Source organism: Balaenoptera borealis (genome assembly GCF_965194805.1).
Source record: "Balaenoptera borealis genome assembly, chromosome: 4".
Classification (NCBI taxonomy): Eukaryota; Metazoa; Chordata; class Mammalia; order Artiodactyla; family Balaenopteridae; genus Balaenoptera; species Balaenoptera borealis.
The window spans coordinates 33810336-33831632 of NC_138861.1; the positions used below are offsets into that span (position 1 = coordinate 33810336).

At 37.0% G+C, this 21297-nt stretch overlaps 1 protein-coding gene across 6 annotated transcripts in view; it reads right to left on the minus strand.

Annotated features, from left to right (window-relative positions):
- Positions 1-21297, minus strand: part of INPP4B (inositol polyphosphate-4-phosphatase type II B) — a 371544-nt gene that overhangs the window by 217547 nt on the left and 132700 nt on the right. For all 6 annotated transcript variants that reach the window (XM_082390014.1, XM_082390013.1, XM_082390011.1 and 3 more), the window contains one exon: positions 21115-21194. In XM_082390014.1, the coding sequence (XP_082246140.1) occupies positions 21115-21194 (80 nt within the window). The remainder of the gene's footprint in view (positions 1-21114; positions 21195-21297) is intronic.

Here is a 21297-nt window from a genome sequence, read left to right on the forward strand (position 1 = left end):
TTCTTCTTAATACCTGCTATCACTATTTTATTTTATTTTCTCTGTCAAAATTCCTTAGACATTGCCTAATGCCTACCAAGAGAGTTTGAAATGTAGACTGTCTTTTAAGACTTGTCCGGGGTTATGGACAGCTCAGTATTTTTGGTTCAAACAGATCCATGTCATCACACACCAGTAAGTAATGGAGCATGGTTTAGTGGAAAGCACAGTGAACTTTGAGTGACAAAAGTCCTTGGTTACGGTGTTGGCTTTTCATAGTAAACAACTATGTGATCGTGAGAGGGCAATTCAGCCTCTATTAAGATTTACGAGCTATAAAATATGAAGGTAGTAAACCATTCTACTTATCTCACAAGATTTATGTGTCCAAAATTAAAAGACCTTAAAGTTTAAATATAAAAATGCTTTTGTGGGAACTGCCTGGCAGTCCAATGGTTAGGACTCTCACTGCCGCGGCCGGGTTCAATCCCTGCTCAGGGAACTAAGATCCTGCAAGTGTGGCAAAAAAAAAAAAAAAAAAAAAAAAAAAATGCTTTCGTGTATGGTAATGAGTACAACTGTTATACCATCCGGGACACAAAGTTCCAAGAGCACATCATAGATACGTTGACTACCAGTTTTTCAGACTAATTGGCTTGTAGATTCCTCTTTACTGCTGAAAACAGTACTATCCAAATATGAGTAACTGCCTCAATACAAATAAGCTAAAGAAATCTTTCCCTCCTCATGACTCTATTAAATATATATATATATATATATATATATATATATATATAGTGAGTTGTATTTGGAAATGATTCAATGCTAAATGTAAAATATAAACTATCTCTATTTGTTATTAAAATATACATTTTTATTGAAGTATAATCGCCATATAGCAGTATATTAGTTTTGGGTATACGGCACAGTGATTCTATATTTGTGTATATTGCGAAATGATCATCACAATAAGTCTAGTTAACGTCTATCACCATACACAGTTATAAAAATTTTTTTTCCTGTGATGATAACTTTTAAGATCTACTTTCTTAGCAACTTTCAAATTAACTATAGTTAAAAATGTAGGTCATCTATTCAGTGATTTGAGGAGCCAGGCTGATGAAGGCTCTGCCATATTCACCTTGTGGCATCTAAGGTCTCCAAACAGCAGAAGGGGATAAAAGCATGGAGGAACTCTTATTGGACAGACCCAGAACCGGTGTGCTTCCCTCTGTTTACAATCCAGTGGCCAGAGCTCAGTTACATGGCCACCCCTATCGAATTTGGCGGGTTGGAGGTGGGGGGCGATAGACATTTAAAATAGGGCAAAGACTGCAAATCTTAGTACCCCTCCTCTTCTTGGGCACACGGCTAGATGACATTTCCAGCTCCCTAAACAGTTAAGCTACCTCTTGAAATGTAAGAAATATCCATCTCTTTAAATGTAAGATATACCTCCACAGCAAGGTGAGAAAACAACTTGGCATCTTGTAAATGTCCTTGTCAGGATTCACAGGCGACCAAAATTACATTCAAGTTAACGGGTCACCATCATCTGCCCTTTGGTAGATAAGATGCTGCAAGTAAGATAGAGGAAGCATACTCTACCCTCTTGCACATACTGGATGAAGCTATAAAACCTGGATACAATGCACAGAGCAGCTATTTGAGGACTCAAAGTAAACACTGCTGGGCATACTGGGGAAGAAGATAGAATTTTAAATGCCACTGAACCAGCAATTAGTTTACCATTTCTTCTCCTCTCCTATCTCATGATCTAGACCCCAAACAGCCCCAAGCCCAGAGATGGTCATGGTGTAGACAAAGATAGCTCCAGGAGAATCTCTCTGGTTCTGGCTCAAAGAACAGAAAAGAGGTCTCCTAATACTCAGAAGAATGATGAAATCACTTTTCTTTTTTCCACTCTCTTGTGTCTCAGCCCCCAAGCAATCCAGTGTGGCAGCAACAAAAGTGACAGCTCTGAGGGAGTGCAGGAGCCTAAAATTATGAGGAGGGGAAAGTTTCCTCTCTGATTGGAGCTGTGATCCCAAGGGCATGGGATGAATGTCCTTTACTTTTTCTCTCTCTTTTTCTCTCTCTCTTCTCCTACCTCTTGGCCCCAGAAGAGGGTGCAGTTTCATGGCAGAGAAGGGAAAATCAAACCCCAGCTTTCTGAATGAAGGGTCTTTTGATCTTTCCCTTCCAGGGAAGCCACAGGAAATGGGAATAGGCCAGAGAGAGTGTAATGAGGAAGGAGCTCAGGAAGGGACTTCTTAATGTCGTTCATGGACTTCTGGGCTTACCTCAAGCTGTGCATGCATGGATCTAAACCACATATCAGATACTCTGAGAAATAATCTATGGACTACACCATCCCCCAGGTCCCAGACTGTCACCTCGGTGACAAACTCGAAGGACAGGTACGAATAACACTACAAAAGTTTTGAAAACAGAAGTGATATTGAAACTACAAAGTTTCACAAGACACATGGTCAGCATATAAATATGTAGCAATTAGAAACTGAAATTTTTTAAAAATATATTTATCATTTATAGTAAGTCCAAAGCAAATACTTAGGTATAGATCTAACAAAAATGTACAAGATCTATATGCTGAAAACTATAAGTGTTGATGGAAGAAATCAAAAAAGGTCTAAATAAATGGTGAGACATACTGTGTTCATATACTGGAAGCCTCAAGTTTATAAAGATTTTGATTTTTCCTAAATTGATCTACAGATTTAAGGCAATACCAATTAAAATCCCAGCAAGATTTTTTGTAGATAATGACAAGTTGATTCAAAAAGTTATAAAGAAAGGCAGAGTAAACAGAATGGCCCAAGTACTTTTTAGAAAGAAGAACAAGAATGGAGAAATTGCATCTACTGATTTTTAAGACTTACTGTAAATCTATAGTAATCAAAACTGTGGTATTGACAAAAGGACAGATATATTGATAAATGAAACAGAATACAGAGACAATATGGACAACTGTTTCTGACAAAGTTACAGTCAATGAAATGGAAAAAGAGTAGTCCTTTCAACAAATGGTACTGGAACAATTAGACATCCATTTGGGGAAAAAATGAAATTTTACTTAAACTTCACAACTGAAACAAAAGTTAAAATGGTTCATAGACCTAAATGTGAAACATAAAAATTTTAAAGGAAGACATAGGAGAAAAGTCTTCATGAACTGGGCTTCATCAAGTTGTTCTTAAATGTGATACCAAAAGCATGATCTGAAGAAGAAAAGAAATTGATAAATTGAACTTCATCAAAATTAACAACTTCTGCTTTGTGAAAGACACAATGAATGAAAAGACAGGCTACTGATTGGAAGAAAACATTTACAAATCATGTTTCTGACAAAGAACTTGCATCCCAAATACATAAAGAGCCCTCAAAACTCAACAGCAAGAAAATGAACAACATAATAAAAAAAGGGCAAAGTCGAAGAGATGTGTCTCAGAAGAGGATATGCAGATAACAAGAGACCACGGAAAATTGTCCAACAACACTGTCCATTAGGGAAATGAAAATTAAAATCATTATGAGATGTCACACTATATTTTACAATGTCTGGTGAGGATGCAGAGCCATTGAAACTCTCATACACTGCTGGTGGGGAAAACAGCACAGCAGTTTCTGATAGAGTTCAACATACACTTACCATATGACTCAGAAATTCCAATCCTAGGTATTTACCCTAAAGAAATGAAAACTTAGGATCACAGAAAAACCTACACATGAATATTTTAGCAGCTCCATTCATAATCACTCTAAACTGGAAACAACCAAAATATACTTTCATATGAATGGTGCAACAAACTGTGGTACAGTTTGTTGTGGTACAGTAGCATGGAATACAACTCAGCAATTGAAAAAAAAAAACCTGTTATTGATATGCACAACACCTTGATGAAGTTCAAAGGCATCAGACTGAATAAATGAAGCCAGTCTCAGGAGGATCTGCAATCGATGATTCAATGACTTTCTCAAAAAGCATTTCTCTATGGTGATGGAGAACTCACATCGTGGGTGTCAGAGGTCAGTGTGGGTGGAGGCATGCATCAAAGGGGCAGCAGGTGGGAGTTTCTCTGTGGAGATGGAAGAGTTCTGTATCCTGACTGCAGTGGTGGTTACAAGAATCTATACATGTGTTAAAATTCACAGAACTGCACAACAATAAAAAGTCAATGTTTACTGAATGTAATTTCCAAAATAGAATAAATGAGAAAAGATATAGACATTTTCGATGATAATGAATGGATAACAAACTATTAGCCATTTAATCTGGGAATACAAAACCAAATGACTGAAAGGTTATTGCCTTCCATGTGAACAGAACCTTCTAACTGCTGGCAACATTGATTTGTAATGGTAGAGTCAAAGTGTCAATTTATCCCATGCTTTATGCTTTCAAAATATCTGCTGACATAGAACTGCCATATGCGAGAGAAAAATGTTCCACCTGAACAAGGGGTGGGGGAGGGTATTTCATCAGAGATTGGAGAGAAAAATGCTCTTGCAGGAGGTGCAATGAATTTCCCAAGCCCATGACTCATCCATGGGATAAAACAACTGGCCACCCATGTCTGAACTGACTCACGTTTAGACCTACAAGAGAAACTATTGCTAAGGATTTTTGTTAATTTATTCTATTCTATTGTATTGTTTGAATTTTAAGAGAAAGAAAAATGTTGAAAGGAAAAGAGCACTATATATATTAAGCAGAGACCATTGGAAGTGGAAGAGAATAGTAGCAAGAAAGGAATTATAGGAGGTTATACATAAATGGCCGGGAAACCTGACTTAATGCTGACATTTTTAAAAGCAAAAGATATAGACATTTTTAAGACCAAGTATAAACAGTCTTGATAGAGAGTTAAACAAAAATTTTTTTCTTACTAAAAATGGACATGCTCCGACAGCAGAAACTCTTTACAAGAATAGTTTGCAAATGTCAAAAAATAAATCAAAATATTCTAGGCCACTATGAAAACATTCTACTAAAGATAACAGGCATGGAGGATTAGAGGATTTAATTATTAAATAATTAGTATCAAATACTAGTGATGGGTCTATATTTACTATTGAAGTTTTGAATTATTTATATTTTTTCTGGATTTTTTGTGCTGTTCGGTTTTATGTAAATTTCTTAATAGTGGGAAATAATGCAAAGGAATTTTTTTAAAGCTAGCATTAAAAGATCAAAGTTAAAAAAAAAATCAAAGTTATTCAGTGTATGAACATAACCTTAGAGTATAATGTATTTCAAACCTGTGTGATAAGAAATTCACTAAGCTTTAAATTGGACAGTGAGGCATGCACTCTGAAACCAAACAGTTATTAAGTACCTATACTTTTCTGTTTAATTGCATTTAGATTTGTTTTAAATTCTTCAGGTATTAAGTTATGAAATATTGTGGTTTTTCAAATATTTTTTCTTCCTTCTCCTTTAATATGACAACATTTTTAATGAAAAAAGAGTCTCCAAAATTATAAATTTCCATAGAAATATAATAAGGTCAAAATAACAGAAAATATTAATTCACTTACAAACATGTATTAAGCACCTACCATGTTGGAAGCACTGCTCCATGTACAAGAATACAACAGAGAACAACACAAAAATCCCTGTCCTCATGGAGCTTGAATTCTCATGGTAAACAAATAAATGATACAGATACGATAAGTTCCATGGAGAAAACTTAAGCAAGGTAGGTGAGTGCTGGGTGGGGCTTCTACTTTATAGTCTATATATATATAATGACTACATATGTATGTATATGTATTAGGAAAGGCTTCTCTAATATGATGCCATTTGAACAAATACCTAAAGGAAGTAAAAAAGGGAAGAAAGAAGGTCTTTTCAGGCAGAAGAAGCAGATGGTCCAAAGGTCTTGTAGAGGAACACGGTCCCCATATTCAAGGAAGAGCAAAGACCCCATTGTGGCTAAAGCTGGGTAGGTGGAGAGTTAGAAGACTAAGTCAGAGAGCCATGTATTAATTTTATATTGCTGCATAATGAAGGACCACAAACCCAGTGACTTACAATACCACGCATTTACTATCTCACAGTTTGTACAGATCAGAAGCCAGGCCAGGTCCTCTACTCAGGGTCTCACAGGACTGAGGCCAAGATGTAGGCTGAGCTACACTCCCACATGGAAACTCTAGGGAAGAATCTACTTCCTAGCTCATTCAGGTTGTTAGTGGAATTTATTTCCTTGTGGCTGTATGACGAAGGTCCCCATTTTCTTGTTCATCCCAGAGCAGGTATGAAGAGTAACCACTTGACAGGGCTTCAGGGGAGACAGCCAGCTTCCAGTTAAACAAAGAGAAATGACTGAGGATAGGGGACGGGGCTGAGGAGGAAGCTCAAGGATCAGAATAGAGTCAGGGAGCTGAAGGCACCAGGGCCACAGTAGGGGGTGGACGAACAGGTAAAATGATGGGCGGCCATGTGGATGAAAGATGACCTAGGAATCCAGGGTTCCTGCATGGTCACCAATCACGGGAAAATGAGTCATAGTTACTGCTACAATAAGGAATCTCAGTTTAGCTAGGCAAAATATGCCGGGCAGACAGGGTAGCAGTAATTTACAAATACTTTAAAGACCTGAAATTTCCCATTTTCAGATTTTAACTTGTTCTGCTAACAGTCTTAACAATGCATTACTAAATCATCTGGTAATTATTTTCGAGGTCAAAATGTGACTGAATCACTGTTAAAGGAGTCTAGATAGAACAATAAAGATTTCTACAGAACTTTATTTTTGTTAAAAGGAAGAAAAGTAATTAATGCAAAGTTCAAGACACCTGCTATATGGAAACAGAATACTGCTTTTATTCATGTTAAATAGATTCTGAAGATCAGCAGGAAAAAATCAAATGTCCCATACCAGCTTTGCATAAAGTACATGAGAAAGCAATTACTTGTTCTCTGAATATCTCCCTTTTAAAACATTAAGATTTCATTATAAGAAGAAAGTATATCTGTTAGTAATTAAAGGTCTTTATTGCATCATTAAAAAAAATCCATATAAGAAAACAAACGGATTTTGGTATTTGGCAGGCTGATGTGCTAACGGGAAGGAGAAAGACAGTAAAAATTAAAAGTCACGGGATTAAAATTTTCAGTTCAGGAGTGATTGCTATATATCCTTTTGTAAATATTTGAGAACTGAATTGAAGTTTGTATACCAAATAAAAATTTCACCAGCTTTCAATAACCTTGGATGCAGCTATTTTCTCTTTTATTCTACAATAAATTCCTCAGATCTCAATATTAGGATTGAATAAAATCAGAGAATGCTTAAAACAGAAAGTAAGGTTAAGTATCAGCCAATTCATTCTGTAGAAACTGAAGCCCAGAGAGGTCAAGTGAAAGGCTTACAGCCGCCTCACAGGTCAACAGCAGTGCTGATATTTGTCAAAGAACAGTAGAAACCAGAAGTCCACACCTGATTTTTTTTTTTTTTTAATTTGTTTCTGAAACCCAAAAGATGAAATTGTGGTAACTTTTAAATGTATTTATTTTTAGCTTCTTCATCAATAAGTTGATTGTCCTTATCTGAAAAATCTTCATAGGAATGTGGTGCTTTGGTTCAACCCTCACTAGCCCACTCTAAAGCTTGGAGGAAACTTGCTTTCTGAGCTACCTGATCTTCTGAGCAAGAGACATTTTAGGATAGTTCCATCTCTTCTTTTTAACTTTTTTCTTAGGTGTCTTCTCACAGATTGGATTCTCTCATACAGCAGCATGAACTTTCTTGCACATCTCTTCGGAGTCTGGAGTTACCTTCTTTGTGTGCTGAGTGAATTTTTTCCTGTAAGCATCACCATCTCCTTCCATATATAATCTGCAATGTTTTGATCACTGATCTTCTTCCAAAGTACTTATGCCTTGAATTCCTTGTTTCCTGAACCATAACCAGGGAATCGTTTGGTTCTGTGAGGGATGGAAAAGCTTCTTTCCACAGCTCTCTTCAGGGCCCCCAAAACTTTATTTCCAGTGGTAGTTCAGGTGTGAACTGAATCCAAGTACAAAATACCTTCACACTATATTTTAAGTTCATGAGTATAAGCTGCACCGACTATCATAGCTTCTTCAACACAGGCATAAGCAATCTGACAAATGATCTCTCTGCTGGTTACATGAACTATCATCCCATATTTGAGTGTACTGTATTTATTTTTATCCTGGATTGCTAAGCATTTCCAAGCATACCAATCAGTTTTACCCTCTCGCCTTCTTCTAAAGTTCACTTGGCATCTTTTGAAGTAGGCCTTATTCTTGACAACTTTAACTCCATCCCATGAAGCAGAGATGCATATCCGTGGCTCCCCATAGACATGCAGCAATGGTGGTAACTTTTATAATTTAATTTTTACTGCTAACAATAAGAAAACACAGTCAATGTAAGAGGAATATGATTTTAAAGTGTAATCAAAGAACTCTATCAGAATCTAATAACTCTTTGCTCAGGCTGTTATAAAATACCATAGTCTGGGTGGCTTTAACAACAGAAACTTAATTTCTCACAGATCTGGAGGTTAGCAGCCCATGATCAGGGCACCAGCAAGGTCAGATTCTGGTGAGAAACCTCTTCCTGACTTGCAGACAGCTGCCTTCTCCCTGTGTCCTCAGATGGCAAGGAGAGAGCAAGCTCTCTGGTGGCTCTTCTTATAAGGGCACTAATCCCATCATGAGGGCCCCACTCTCATGACCTTTTCTAACTCCAATTACTTCCCAAAGTCCCCATCTTCAAATAACATCACAGTGGAGTTTAGGGCCTCAACAGATACATTTGGGGGATACAAATATTCAGTCTGTAACACTCTTAAAACCTCAAACTTTAAAAATTAGCATAGTATTTGTTTCAAGAACTAGTGGGGGTTCAAGGGAAGAAGAGATGGCATGAAAGAACGAGGGAGAAAATATTTTTTCCTACTAAAGTATAAACAGATTCTTAAAATCTGCCTTATGAATTCATAATTTAAGCTCATCTCAGTGGCATTATTATCATTAGTAGTCAGATGAAGAAATTTAAGGAAAGTAATTACCCCCTGGTGACAGTAATGGAACTCGAACTCCCTCCAGTGTTACAATCACAGGCCAATCCTTAAAGTGCTTGAAAGGCATATCACTTGGTCAGAGAAGCAATTCACGTTTACTAGTACTAGAAGTAAGTCTCCATAGCCAGGAAATTTATTGTTAGTTGGTAGTCTGCCCAACAAACAAGCAAACCTCAAAACTGTTAGAGTCTCTCTCTCCTACTTACTGTGTAGGTCCCTGGAAAATCTTCAATTTGATTCTAGATAAGAGAAAAATAATCCCCACTATACACCTTTTCTAAGTTTAGGATTGAACCTTAAACCTGCTTTGAATTCGAGAGACTGCATCGATGCTGGGGAAGATTAAAATAAAATAAAATTCAAGTTATCTGCTCTGGTCTTCGATGGATGGATGAGGATTAGACCAAGTTTATTATGGCAACCTAAATTTGTTTTTAGCAATCAATTTTTATATTAAGTTCTAAAGGAATGTGTTTACTTTCCAATTTACATGTATGAACATCAGAAAGAAGCAACCTACAGCATGTATCTACAAGCAAAACTGGTCATTTCATCTGCTTGTCATAATGTAATATATGCCAAGTAGCACTTAGATCAAGTCTAATTAAACCTGCATTCAATGATTTCAATTGATTTTTAAATCTACTTTCCCTGCAAGATGGTAAACTGTCCTATAACGTAATAAATTCTTCAGTGCCACACAATGTATAAAGACTAATCTTTAATTACCTAACATTTTCTGTCAAATTCTAATAAGATTGAGTACACTGATAAAGGGACCCAATGGGTCACCAATAGGCTGAGCCCATTGCTAGAAGCAACCAGCCCCTATTGTAGCACAGCACTGAGAAAAACAATGTGGTTATATTGGTATTAAAAGTAATTAAGTAAAGCAAAATAAGTGTGTCTGTTCTCTTCTCCCTCTTATTCTACATCTTTTTATCTGTGATCGCATCCTTCTCTTCTGCCTTCTTAAAATCTTTCATGATATGACTTTGTATATTTTCTAGTTTTCCTATCTTCCATTATAAAATTGCACTTTTCTTCCTTTTCCTGACTCAGTTCTTTATCTTCCTGAAGTCTTATTGCAAACAATTTCATTCAACCCCACTTCTACTATGAGGCACCATGCTATACCACAGAACAGCAGACATCAGTGAATTTCACTTAATGGATTAGGGTGGAAAATCCTAGGCTAGAGAATGCTATTAGGGGAATACATTGTTAAGGGGCAGGTAACTTTCTACAGTTCCTCAAGGATGGTACCTCCAGCACAGCTCACTCATATATATTAAGTAGAACTGACAATGTGTAAATGAAAAAGCAAAGCCAAACCTCACTAGGAACACAGTTGAGAATAGTGACCTTCCAGTGATCATTAAGCCTGTGTTAGCTGGAGCAGGAATAATGAGTTCTGACCTGCTTCTTCAAAAGCCTGATGATAGGAAAATGGTCAATTTGGTCTTAGGAAATTGAGGAGCCTGGGTAGGGGATAGTGACCAGCCCTTTTCACTGACATGCCTGGAGACTATCACCTCTCAGTTCCTAATGAGAATAAGTATGGAGAATACTAGGGACTTCAGATGGGTGAGACCATCCCAGGCAAGGGATAACAAAAGATGGAGGGAAAATAATAGGACATCAGTGTGGGGAAGAATCTTAGGAGCACCATCTACACCTACGGACATTGCTCTCTTGCTAGTTGAGGTTGAAACTGAGCTCAAAACCCTGAGAAGAGGGGTTTCCAAAGAACTACAGAGACTCTGACTCCACCTTTGGAAAGCGTTATGTGCACATAAGCCACTATAAATGACAAAGGAAGTGATGATCAATGTCAAGGGTTATGCGTGTGGCTGCAGATGAAGCTGAGAAAGTAGACTTACTATCTTGTATCTCTTGGCTGAGGCTTTTGCACGCTTATTTTCATGTTCATGTTCATTTGGGTGCAGGGACAGGAAGACATAAATTTAAAGCAGAAGAAGAGCTTTAGATGAGATCAGACGAGAACTGTAGAAAAGATCAGTTGGAAATGGATGCTGCGATTTCTAACTTGGGCTATAGTTAGGGCACCTAATGGTTCTGAATTTAACCAAGAAAGGACAAGCACTAAAAGGCAGAACCTTCAGGAGAAGACCTAAATTCAGTTCAGGGTGGTTATAATATTAAGTGATTGTGAAAATAAGTGTGTGTCCACTTATGCAAGCTTAAAAAGAATCTGTCAATGACTGTAAAAAAGAAAGCATGTATCTTGTCACTCCTTTCCCCTTTCCACATATTCTGTACAAATTTCACAAATGGTGTCTATATAGTCCGTGGCATGGGTGTAAAATGCCACAGGGTTGGCAATGCCTGTGGACAGGGAGTGGGGGGTGGGAGAAACAGGGCTGGGTAACTGCATGTGGACAGGGGCAGAATGTGTGCAGGTGCAGGGTGTGTGTACAGGATGAGGGTTCATTTGGATGAAGACCACAGGCCTGTCTACAGAGGTGTCTGTTAGAGAAAATGCTCATGGTGGGGAAAAGTGGATGAATACATGTAGAGAGTGTCTCATATATTTCTCTGGAAAATACTTGGTTGTTTATATTGTTCAAAATCAGCATTTTCTCAACTATGCAGCTGCTTTTCTTGGAACACAGTGTCTGTCTGATAAGCTGTTAAAGAAAACTTTCCATAAAGAAAGCTTCTTGGGTTCAAATTAGTTAGGGAAAAGCTGTAGGTGACATTGCCTCTGAGAGTCCCAGAAGGACTTGAGGACCTAATGAAGGCTCTGAGAAATCCTACAATAAGGTCACCCTCTTCACTTTTTTGAATATAACATTTTCAAACTTATTTGACATAAAACTCCTTCACTCGAAGAACACATACTAATAACTGAAGGGACACCGGTGTCCCAAATAACATTCTCCGGAAAAAGCTGATATAAATGTGTCCAGAGCAGCAGAAATACAGGGTGATAATGATGAAAGCGACTTTGGTAAATATGGGCAAATCCTATACAAAATTTTCAGGTCAAATATAATTCCTTGCAGGCCTAATCATTCCTGCAAATTATCTTCAAAGCTAAATTAGCTCTCAAACTTCTTAAGCAGGTAAGTCTGTGTACAGATATTAACTTTATGTGATCTGCATTTTATAAGAGGGAAGAGTTCAGGCTTTTCTCTACAAATTGAGGAGCTATTGAAGTGTACTCTAAGTATGCGTTGTCTCTTCAGTGACTGAAAACTCTAATTTGCAATCTGACAAATACGACATATTTTGAATAATGCAAACTAAGGAAGTGCTAATCAGTTTCCATGGTCATACCTCCGGCCCCACGAAAATGGATTAGGAACATAAAGAAAAATGCAGACTATACCACCATAGAGCCATTTAAATTATAAATGAAAGACAGTCTAGTTGGATGAAATGGGGAATAATAATACTGATGAGGATGATAATTTTAAAAACAGGTGACAAGCATGATGGGCACACACTTTGCATCAGGTACTGTTTCAGATGGGTTGGGTACCATTTGTCTAATTCTCACCTGGGAACAACAAAAACAACATCAAAACACCTAAGGCTAGGGCTTCCCTGGTGGCGCGGTGGTTGAGAATCTGCCTGCCAATGCAGGGGACACGGGTTCGAGCCCTGGTCTGGGAAGATCCCACATGCCGCGGAGCAGCTGGGCCCATGAGCCACAACTACTGAGCCTGCGCGTCTGGAGCCTGTGCTCCGCAACAAGAGAGGCCAAGATAGTGAGAGGCCCGCGCACCGCGATGAAGAGTGGTCCCCGCTCGCCGCAACTAGAGAAAGCCCTCACACGGAAACGAAGACCCAACACAGCCATAAATAAATTAAAAAAAAAAAAAAAACACCTAAGGCTAGAGAAGCTAATCAATAAAAGATAAAAAAATAATAAAAATTACAGCCAACATTTATTGAGCACTTACTATGTGTCAGGAACTGTTATAAACATTTCACGTTAGTAATTCATGTGAGCTGAGGCTGTGAGATGGGCACCACTGTCATCCCCTTTTCACAGATAAGAAAATTGAGTCTCAGAGTAATCAATCATCCTGCTAGGTAATAAAAAAGCCAGGATTTGGGCTCAGGCATGTCTCTAAATCCCATACACTTCCTATTTCTCTACTGTCCTAAGCCCATGATATTTGTATACTTTGAATTCTCTGATTTTATAATAAATTAATGTCATTTTAGTAGTTATTACAAAGTGGCTCATGTTAGAGCCTTTTGATAATTTTAGACAGTCTTGTTCCTAAATGACACTGACACAGTTACATATAAGAACAGAATCAGTTTTAGAAGCAAACAGCCCTACTTCTGCTTTTGATGCTTCCCTTCCTTTTCACAGACCAGTCCTGAGAAACATCACTTGAATTTATTTCTGTAGACAGTTTATTACAGATTTGGAATAACATGCATCAGTAAACCCTAAAAGCAACTGACACTCCGTGTCACTTTTATGAATTTCTGTCCTGATTTCAATGCTATATTGCTAAAATTTCAAGTCAAAGCCAATTTGAGATTTTTCCCAACTCTATCAGAATGCTGCCTGTTTCAACCAACCAAATACTTTCCCTATGTCTCTTGCTGGTATCTGCCATTTGATAAGAAGCCAAATCTGGTGTCAGTGTGATTAAAGCCAGAACTTGGATTTCAAGGAAGCATCCATTCCTCAGATAATAAAAATGTTATGTCCAGATCAAAGGTTAAATCAACCTCTCTGCCATTGCCCAATTTAGAGAATTGTGGATGTCACATTTTAAGAAAGAACTACAACTAACTAAGCAAACTAAGCAAAACATTAAGTGATGGGTGAAGGAATTAGTAAGTTTAATGCAAGAAGCGATCTTTATAGAGTGTTTTTCTCTAATGCATGGAAATGCATGGAACTTCACTGCATTTATTAATTGCCCAGAATCACCCTGGGAGGAAGGTCATTACTATTTCCATTAACAGATGTTAGAGAATAGACAACATGCTTGGGGCGACACAGCTGGTGACACAGCTAGGACTTGAACCCGAATCTGGTAGGAAAGTCTGGTGCTCTTTCTACTCATTACATTCCTTGCTGAGTAAAAAAGGAGAGAAGATTTAGTTAGGCAAAAAAGTTGCTTTCAAATGCGATCATAGAGAAAAGGCATGAGACTTATTCTACTTAACACTATGAAGGAGAGCTGGGAACGTGGCAAGAAGATAAAGTCTGGGATAAAATAGGAACACTTTTCTAACACTGACCTGTCAGAAAATGGGAAAGACGTATGGCCTCCTAAGTTTGATTTCCAAGTCACTAAAGGGGTCCAAGAAGAAGCTAAAGTGTCAAGATCTCTTCTGGTCTGTAAACTTATTTAATCCTAAAATTCTAAACAAGATATATGTTCTCTAAGAACCCTTCTTCTCGTCTAATTTCCATCCTGTCCCAGCTGTGTGACCTTAGAAAGTTATACTGCTACTCCTCAGTTAGCTTATAAAACAAGAATAATATCACCTTCCAGGCAAGGGTATTAGAAGGTTCAGTAAGGTAAGACATTTGAAACACTTAATCCATCATAAACCTCAAATGGTGTTAGTTACCTCTTCCTATGTGTCTATGAGGTCCGAGTCAGTGTCAGAATCAGAGAAGCCGTCCTGGAGGAGCTTCCTGTCTTCGTTTTGAATTATGCCAAAAGCACGGTGAATAGAGCATTCCAGAGATTTGAGGCTTTCCCCATATGTGTGCATCTGGATCAAGCATGAGTGTGCATTTGCTACTGACGTGCATGTTTTCTGGCTGTTCACTCCCAAAGGAAAAGAATGCAGTGTTCTTTTTCATTGCTTTCAGCGGTTAGGATGGGCATTTTTAGAAAATTCTAGGCAAAAGCATCAAGTTAGCTTTTATATGACATCCTTATCCTCGAACTTTTCCACGAGTGCGTTTAATAAAGTTTAATACTATTCCGTTTTATAATTAATCACTGATATGCTATTTTCTCTTAAAGCAGGCTTTTTGGCCACCAGTCAATCTCTACCACCCTTATGTAATATAGAAAATGTTTTAGACGTGTATAAAACTTAGTGTGGTGGAACCAGCAGAACTTTCTGCTGTAATCTTACTTTCTGATACCTAGAAAAACTAACTGGAAGCGACTTTTAAAGGAGAATAAAACATATTCAAAATATACATGACTATTAAGATGCTTGGATGTGAGTTTTTAAAAGCATCTCTGAAGTCCAAGTAAATAAAAGAAAATATGTTGTCGTCACACATACAATTTTGAAGACGGTATCTGGTGCTTAATGTAAGCATTATTTGCATGCAGGAAAAGAGTTGCGGTAGGAAATGAAAAAACAAAGTTTAATTCCATTTCAAATGAAAAATACATTTATCAGTTAAAACTGTATTGTCAATCTACGGCCAAGTTCGGTCTCAGGTTACCGTGGGGATTCACATGCATTCGTGCATTCCAGGAGCAAACATTCTGATCCTATGGCCTACAGAACGGGCCTTGGCTCCCAACCTGCGAAATGCTAGTGACAATTTCATTTTTTTTATCGCTCTGAGTATGCTGGTGTAGAAAACTGTGTGTCAGAGCCTAAGGAACCTCTCCTTAATATTGCTTCCAGCTCTTAAATTAAGAACATGCCTTTGGGAGATTCAGTTAAAAATATGCGGGATTTTTTTTGTTCTTCTGTTTTTAGAAATAAAATGGAAGTGCATGTTTGTGCCTGTGTGTGTGTGTGTGTGTGTGTAAGGAGGTTAAATTAAGCAAAACACCAAAAACCAAAATCAAACAAAACTTAAGACTCCATAATTTGGATCTTGCCTTCTCTAAACACACACATTTGACAATAATGGAAAATAAATAGTCAAGTTTGTGAGAAAGCAAAATAATCCTAAAAGAATATAAATGTACAAACATACCCATCCATATAATCCATGAGGTATTTGCATGAATATGTACACATAGAAAATGTTACATAAAATAGGAAAAATTTAAAAACAGCAGAAATTCATTGTTTGTTTCTTTCAGAACCCCTCCCATACATCTGTATATTATAAAACATAACATCATATGTCTGTCTAGGATCATTGGAGTCATGCTGTACGTTTCACGACAGCACTACTGTAAATGTGGCAGAAGTAATAAATGAAGAGGAAACATAAATTCTCTTTTTATGGATAAATTCTTATACATCGGCACTCAAGAAAATTTGGTCACATCCACTATGATAAAATTATATAAATGCTTGCTTAATTTGGGGCGGAAGGTTACAAAAGAAATAACAGACCAGTTGCTAAGATGATCTGAATGTTTCTGTGGCAAGGCAATGTGACCTACACTGAAATAAATGTGAATTCTAAGTAAGGTTTTCAGCCTTTCAAGCAAATCACAATCTATCACTCACTATTACTCTGAACGTTACTTGTCTCAGATATACTCTAAAGCTTAGACTGCATTATATTCACTAATTTAGGTGGATTGCACTCGGAAATAAATGGTACCAGGTTCATATTTAGCATCCATAAAAATACAAGTCATCATCATGAATCAAAATCTCAGCAAATAATTATTGAACCTCTCTACTCTGTCACAGGCATATAAAATTGAATTTTAAGATTAAAACGTTAAGAAAAAGTAATTGAGGCCCCTAAAACTCTCCAAAAGATAGAATATAAAATGGAGAAGAAAGCAAAGATGCTATGAGATCATTAGCTTCCTATAAGGCAGGAAAATAAAAGCAGAAGAACCTCTGGAGTCAGACTCAACTGAATTCTAATCCTACTTGTACAGTTAGTACCTGCGGAATCTTAGACAAGTTGCTATAAAACTGGGATGATAAAGCTGCAGACATTAAATGATATAGTTCAGGAGAAGCACCCAACATATCCCTTGCATGCTAGTAGATGATCAATAAATAACAAGATTTTTCATTAACAGTGTTATTAGTAATATCAACTGCAAAATGTTAACTCTGTTACTATTTTAAAAATTTCGTAAAGAACCTATTACTATAGTTAGCATATGAAAAATTCGTGATAAATGCTTGCTGAATGAACAGTCACTGAATGAAGTCTGAACTCTGTGGAGATAAGCAACAAAGGTCAGACAAGGTCAAAGCACTTCTATCTGTCTCAGTTCTTCTGAGAAGGATTTCCTAAGAAAGAATTTTTATCCCTGCCTCTTTTTCTGTCTTTGTGATTGTTTGACTACTTTAAGAGCAACATAATTTTTCCCCTGATCTCTAGCGCCATTGCCAGAGAAAGATCTGCTTCTCCATTCTGTAATTAAATAAGACAGTATTATGATGTTCTAAATTTCTGCTTGTTATGATTCCAAGAGACTCAGGCTAGGTTGGTAGAACAAATAATATTTAGGTGCTTGGGCAGTAAACCAGGCTCAGGGCCATGGTTCTGGGGTGAGAATAGATTCCCCAGGTTTCCCTTAGTCTCCATTCCCCCTTAACCTAGCAGGCTGGTTCTCATTTTCTGCCATCATGGCTAATATTCCTGAGTTCTCCATGGCCACTAACACTCATTAGGTCTTCATTTGCTATAAATCCAGGCACTGCAGTGAAATCAATGTGGAAGACACCTTGAACGAGTGGTCCTGGACCTCAGTCCTTGCTTTGTTCTGCCATTACCAAGTCACGCGACACAGGACATGTTTTAACTAGATCTCGGTTTTCCCCTTGGTCAATGGGGACAAGAAGTGAGTCATTAAGAGCACAGGATTTGTAGTCAGAAACGTGTGGCTTCACGCCTTGGCTTTCTTATGTTAAGAGCATTGTAACTTTGTGCAAATTACTTAACTGCTTTCTATACCTCAGTTCCTTAGTTTATAAAATGACAAAAGTAATAACATCATATGCTGATAAGGGTCAATGAAACAATATCTCTAACATACTTATCAGAGCATAAAACACGCAGTGTCTCATAGTATCTTCCTCCTCCTCCACCTCCTCCTCCTTCTCTTCTCATTATTATTACTATTATTGTAATATTAACCAGTGTCTTCCATGTCTGCAATTGTAATCCGCTATTCAAGAACCTCAGCTTGTTTACAGTACAGTATGGAAGTCAGGAATAGATAGCAATGAGCTAGAAAACGAAACAGAAAGTATGATTCAGATCTAAAGGAAGTCAGAGTAGACAGGAACTACCAAATGTAAACTAGAAAAACAAAGCAGATGTCATATAAAGGTACAAGGGTTAATAGTAAATAAAGACACCGATTGGGATACTAGATCACTTAGACAGAAATTTAGTGGCTATGCATTTAAATGAAGATGAGTTACATGAGTGGGAACCACTTTCTATATCGGAAGCATTCTCCCCAATACATGCAAACAAATTTTAGCCTACAATTTCAAAAATGCACTGTACCATATTTCATGAAATTTGAGTCTAAGTCTATAAATAAGACACACACTTCTTGCCCTTTTAAGTTTTTTATGGAAAATAAAAATTCAACTCAAACTCAAAAATTCCAGTTCACAGCACATAGGACAGGCCACATTAAACTATGGTATTCCATGAAACTAGTTTGAGAGTTTGAAATCTGACTTATCTGACAAGAAGCAACCCAAAGGGAAAGTGAACGCAAACAAAACTAGACAGATTCTGGGGATACCACTATCCAAGAATGGTGCTGACAAATACACCCTGACCCTTATTTCTGTGAATTTGTTTTCCAGAAATCTGAGAATTCTATTCTTTAAAAATTATGACCTGAATATAAAAGGAATAAAAGTCAGATATTGTCAGTGCAAAGGAATAGTAAAAACAAAACTAATAAACAAAAAAATGCTTCTTATCCCTGATCTAATGTTTTTCTGCCTCAGTACCCTCAGAGGTTGCCAAGTCAGTGGAAAGAAGATAAATGACAACAGATGGAAACACACGAAGCATCAGAAATCAGCAGGTTATGATAAATCTATAATGTGTCTTGTTCATAGGGAGAGAAATCTACAAATTCGGCAAAGCGCAAAAAGGGAAAAAAAATATTAACCTCGCCATTTCAAAATTGGCTTTCAAAAATTATTTTTTCTAGAAAATGCAATGCTTTGTTGCTAAATTTGGTTTCCTTTTGTACAATCAAAATCAAATAAATAAGAATCAGGAGTATTAAAATCAAAAGTGGAAATGTGTCTTGATTTCCCCTAAATCTGGAATTATTATGTTCCTTTTTCCTTCTAAGTGTAGTACTCTAAACTAGATCTTTCTGTTCCTATCCTTCCTCTAATTGTGTGTGTTCACATATTTTCACCTCACTAAGGATTTCTGGGTCCCTGATATCTGTTTCAAAGCCAGTGTCTAAATGTTGTGCAGAGGGCTGCGGACGTTAATGACAGTTATGATACAATCAATACTGCAGTTCGTAATCAGCAAGGTGAGGAATAAAGTACCATGCAACTTATAGAGAAAACATGTGACCTGCTGGTGGTTCTCAGCAAGCTCAATGTCTGACATCTTATATCATGAATCCAGGGGCACTTGGGTCAAATCTAACTGCCATGCTAGATGGGTAACAGATATCTTCTAGGATACCAGTGACAGTGACAGATAGACGTTTTAGCTGGCACTTACACACTTCCAACAGAAAATAAACACAGCAAACTTTTATTGGGAATAACACCACAAAACTATAAAGATTTTTAAATGCCGTCCCAAATAAAATGCAACAACAAAAAAATTTACAGCTGAAAGGAAGCCAAAAAGAAGATGACAGCCTCAGTAGAACCCTTCAACACTGATTTTTCTGCATGAACATGTGTTACTTTAAATTATTTTATACCATCTCTTAAGTCAAAATGCAAAACTGTAAGGCTCAGGAAAAAATCAGACAGGAGACAGCCAGAAGTACAGATCCCACCATAAACCATGACATCTACACTGAAATAAATTGGTTATAATGGGTCCTTAGGGGCTGGGCAGAGGGCAAACAAACTTGACACATCGTCTGTTCCCTGACAATGGTCTCTACATCTCATGGAAAGAAGAGCATCTTAAGATTTACAAACAATGTTCTCTACAATTTTTATATTCATTTATACTATATAAATATTGTAAGGCAGTGTTCTCCATGGATACATAATTTTAAAGTTATTATACAGTTAGAAAATAACATACTATTTTTCTAATTTATAATGAAGTTAAAAAGAAATGAGTATTCTATTTAATACTCTTCTTAGTATGAAAACACGGCGCAGTTCCTAAAGATTGCTGCATCATCTGTATCAAAACAGATTGTACTCATACTCAAGCATCTCTGATCTGCTGTCTGTTGCAATGAGTCTGTTTTAACTTATACTTTACTTTTTTAACTTACACTTTATATTGAATAGTATAGCAGCAAAAGAAACTTTAAAAAAAGAGAATAAATCAGCTTACCCTTTATTATCATACATCTGCAAGTTGCCTCTAACAAACATATTTCAAACCTAGAAACTCACTTGATTTAAAAAGTAACACTTTGATAAGTAACAGAAATATTATTTAGTAACATGCCTATCATTTCTATTTACTTTCTTACTTTCAAAGAATTTTATCACCTTATTTTTTGAAGTTTCATTTCAAGTTTCATCACTTTCTTTTTTATTTTATATTGAAGTACAGTTGCTGACAATATTATATTGGCTTCAGGTGTACAATACAGTGATCTGATATTTTTAAAGATTAGGCACCATACAAAGCCAGTATATTATTATTGATTATATTCCCCTGCTGTACATTACATCCCTGTGACTTATATATTATATAACTGGTAGTTTGTACTGCTTAATCTCCTTCACCTTTTTGTCCATTCCCCACCCCTAACCCTCTGGCCACCACTAGTTTGTTAATAATGTCATTTTTTTTCCCTACAAGAGCTGATAACTTTTGACCATGTGAAACACAGACTTGAATATGAACCTGAATAATTGCTGTTTCCCTGTAACTTGTTGCAGAGGAGAACGTAAGCTGTTTGAGAGTTGACATCCAAACATCTGCAAGAATTGTGACTTTCAAACCCAACCAGCCTTCAATAAATATCACAGGCTGTTAAATTTAACAGCATTGAGACCCACCTCAGGCTCAGGGTCAGCACTTGCTCCTTGGACTTCAGTAGATCCCCGACTTTAAAACTGGCATAGCCCAGAAAGCTTCGCTGAAAATAAGAAAGAATGGTTTCCATTAACTTCTGAGGTTCTCAGTATTTTGTGTCACAGCAATCACACAAAATTAGTCTTCAGAAGAGTGAAATGTTAAAT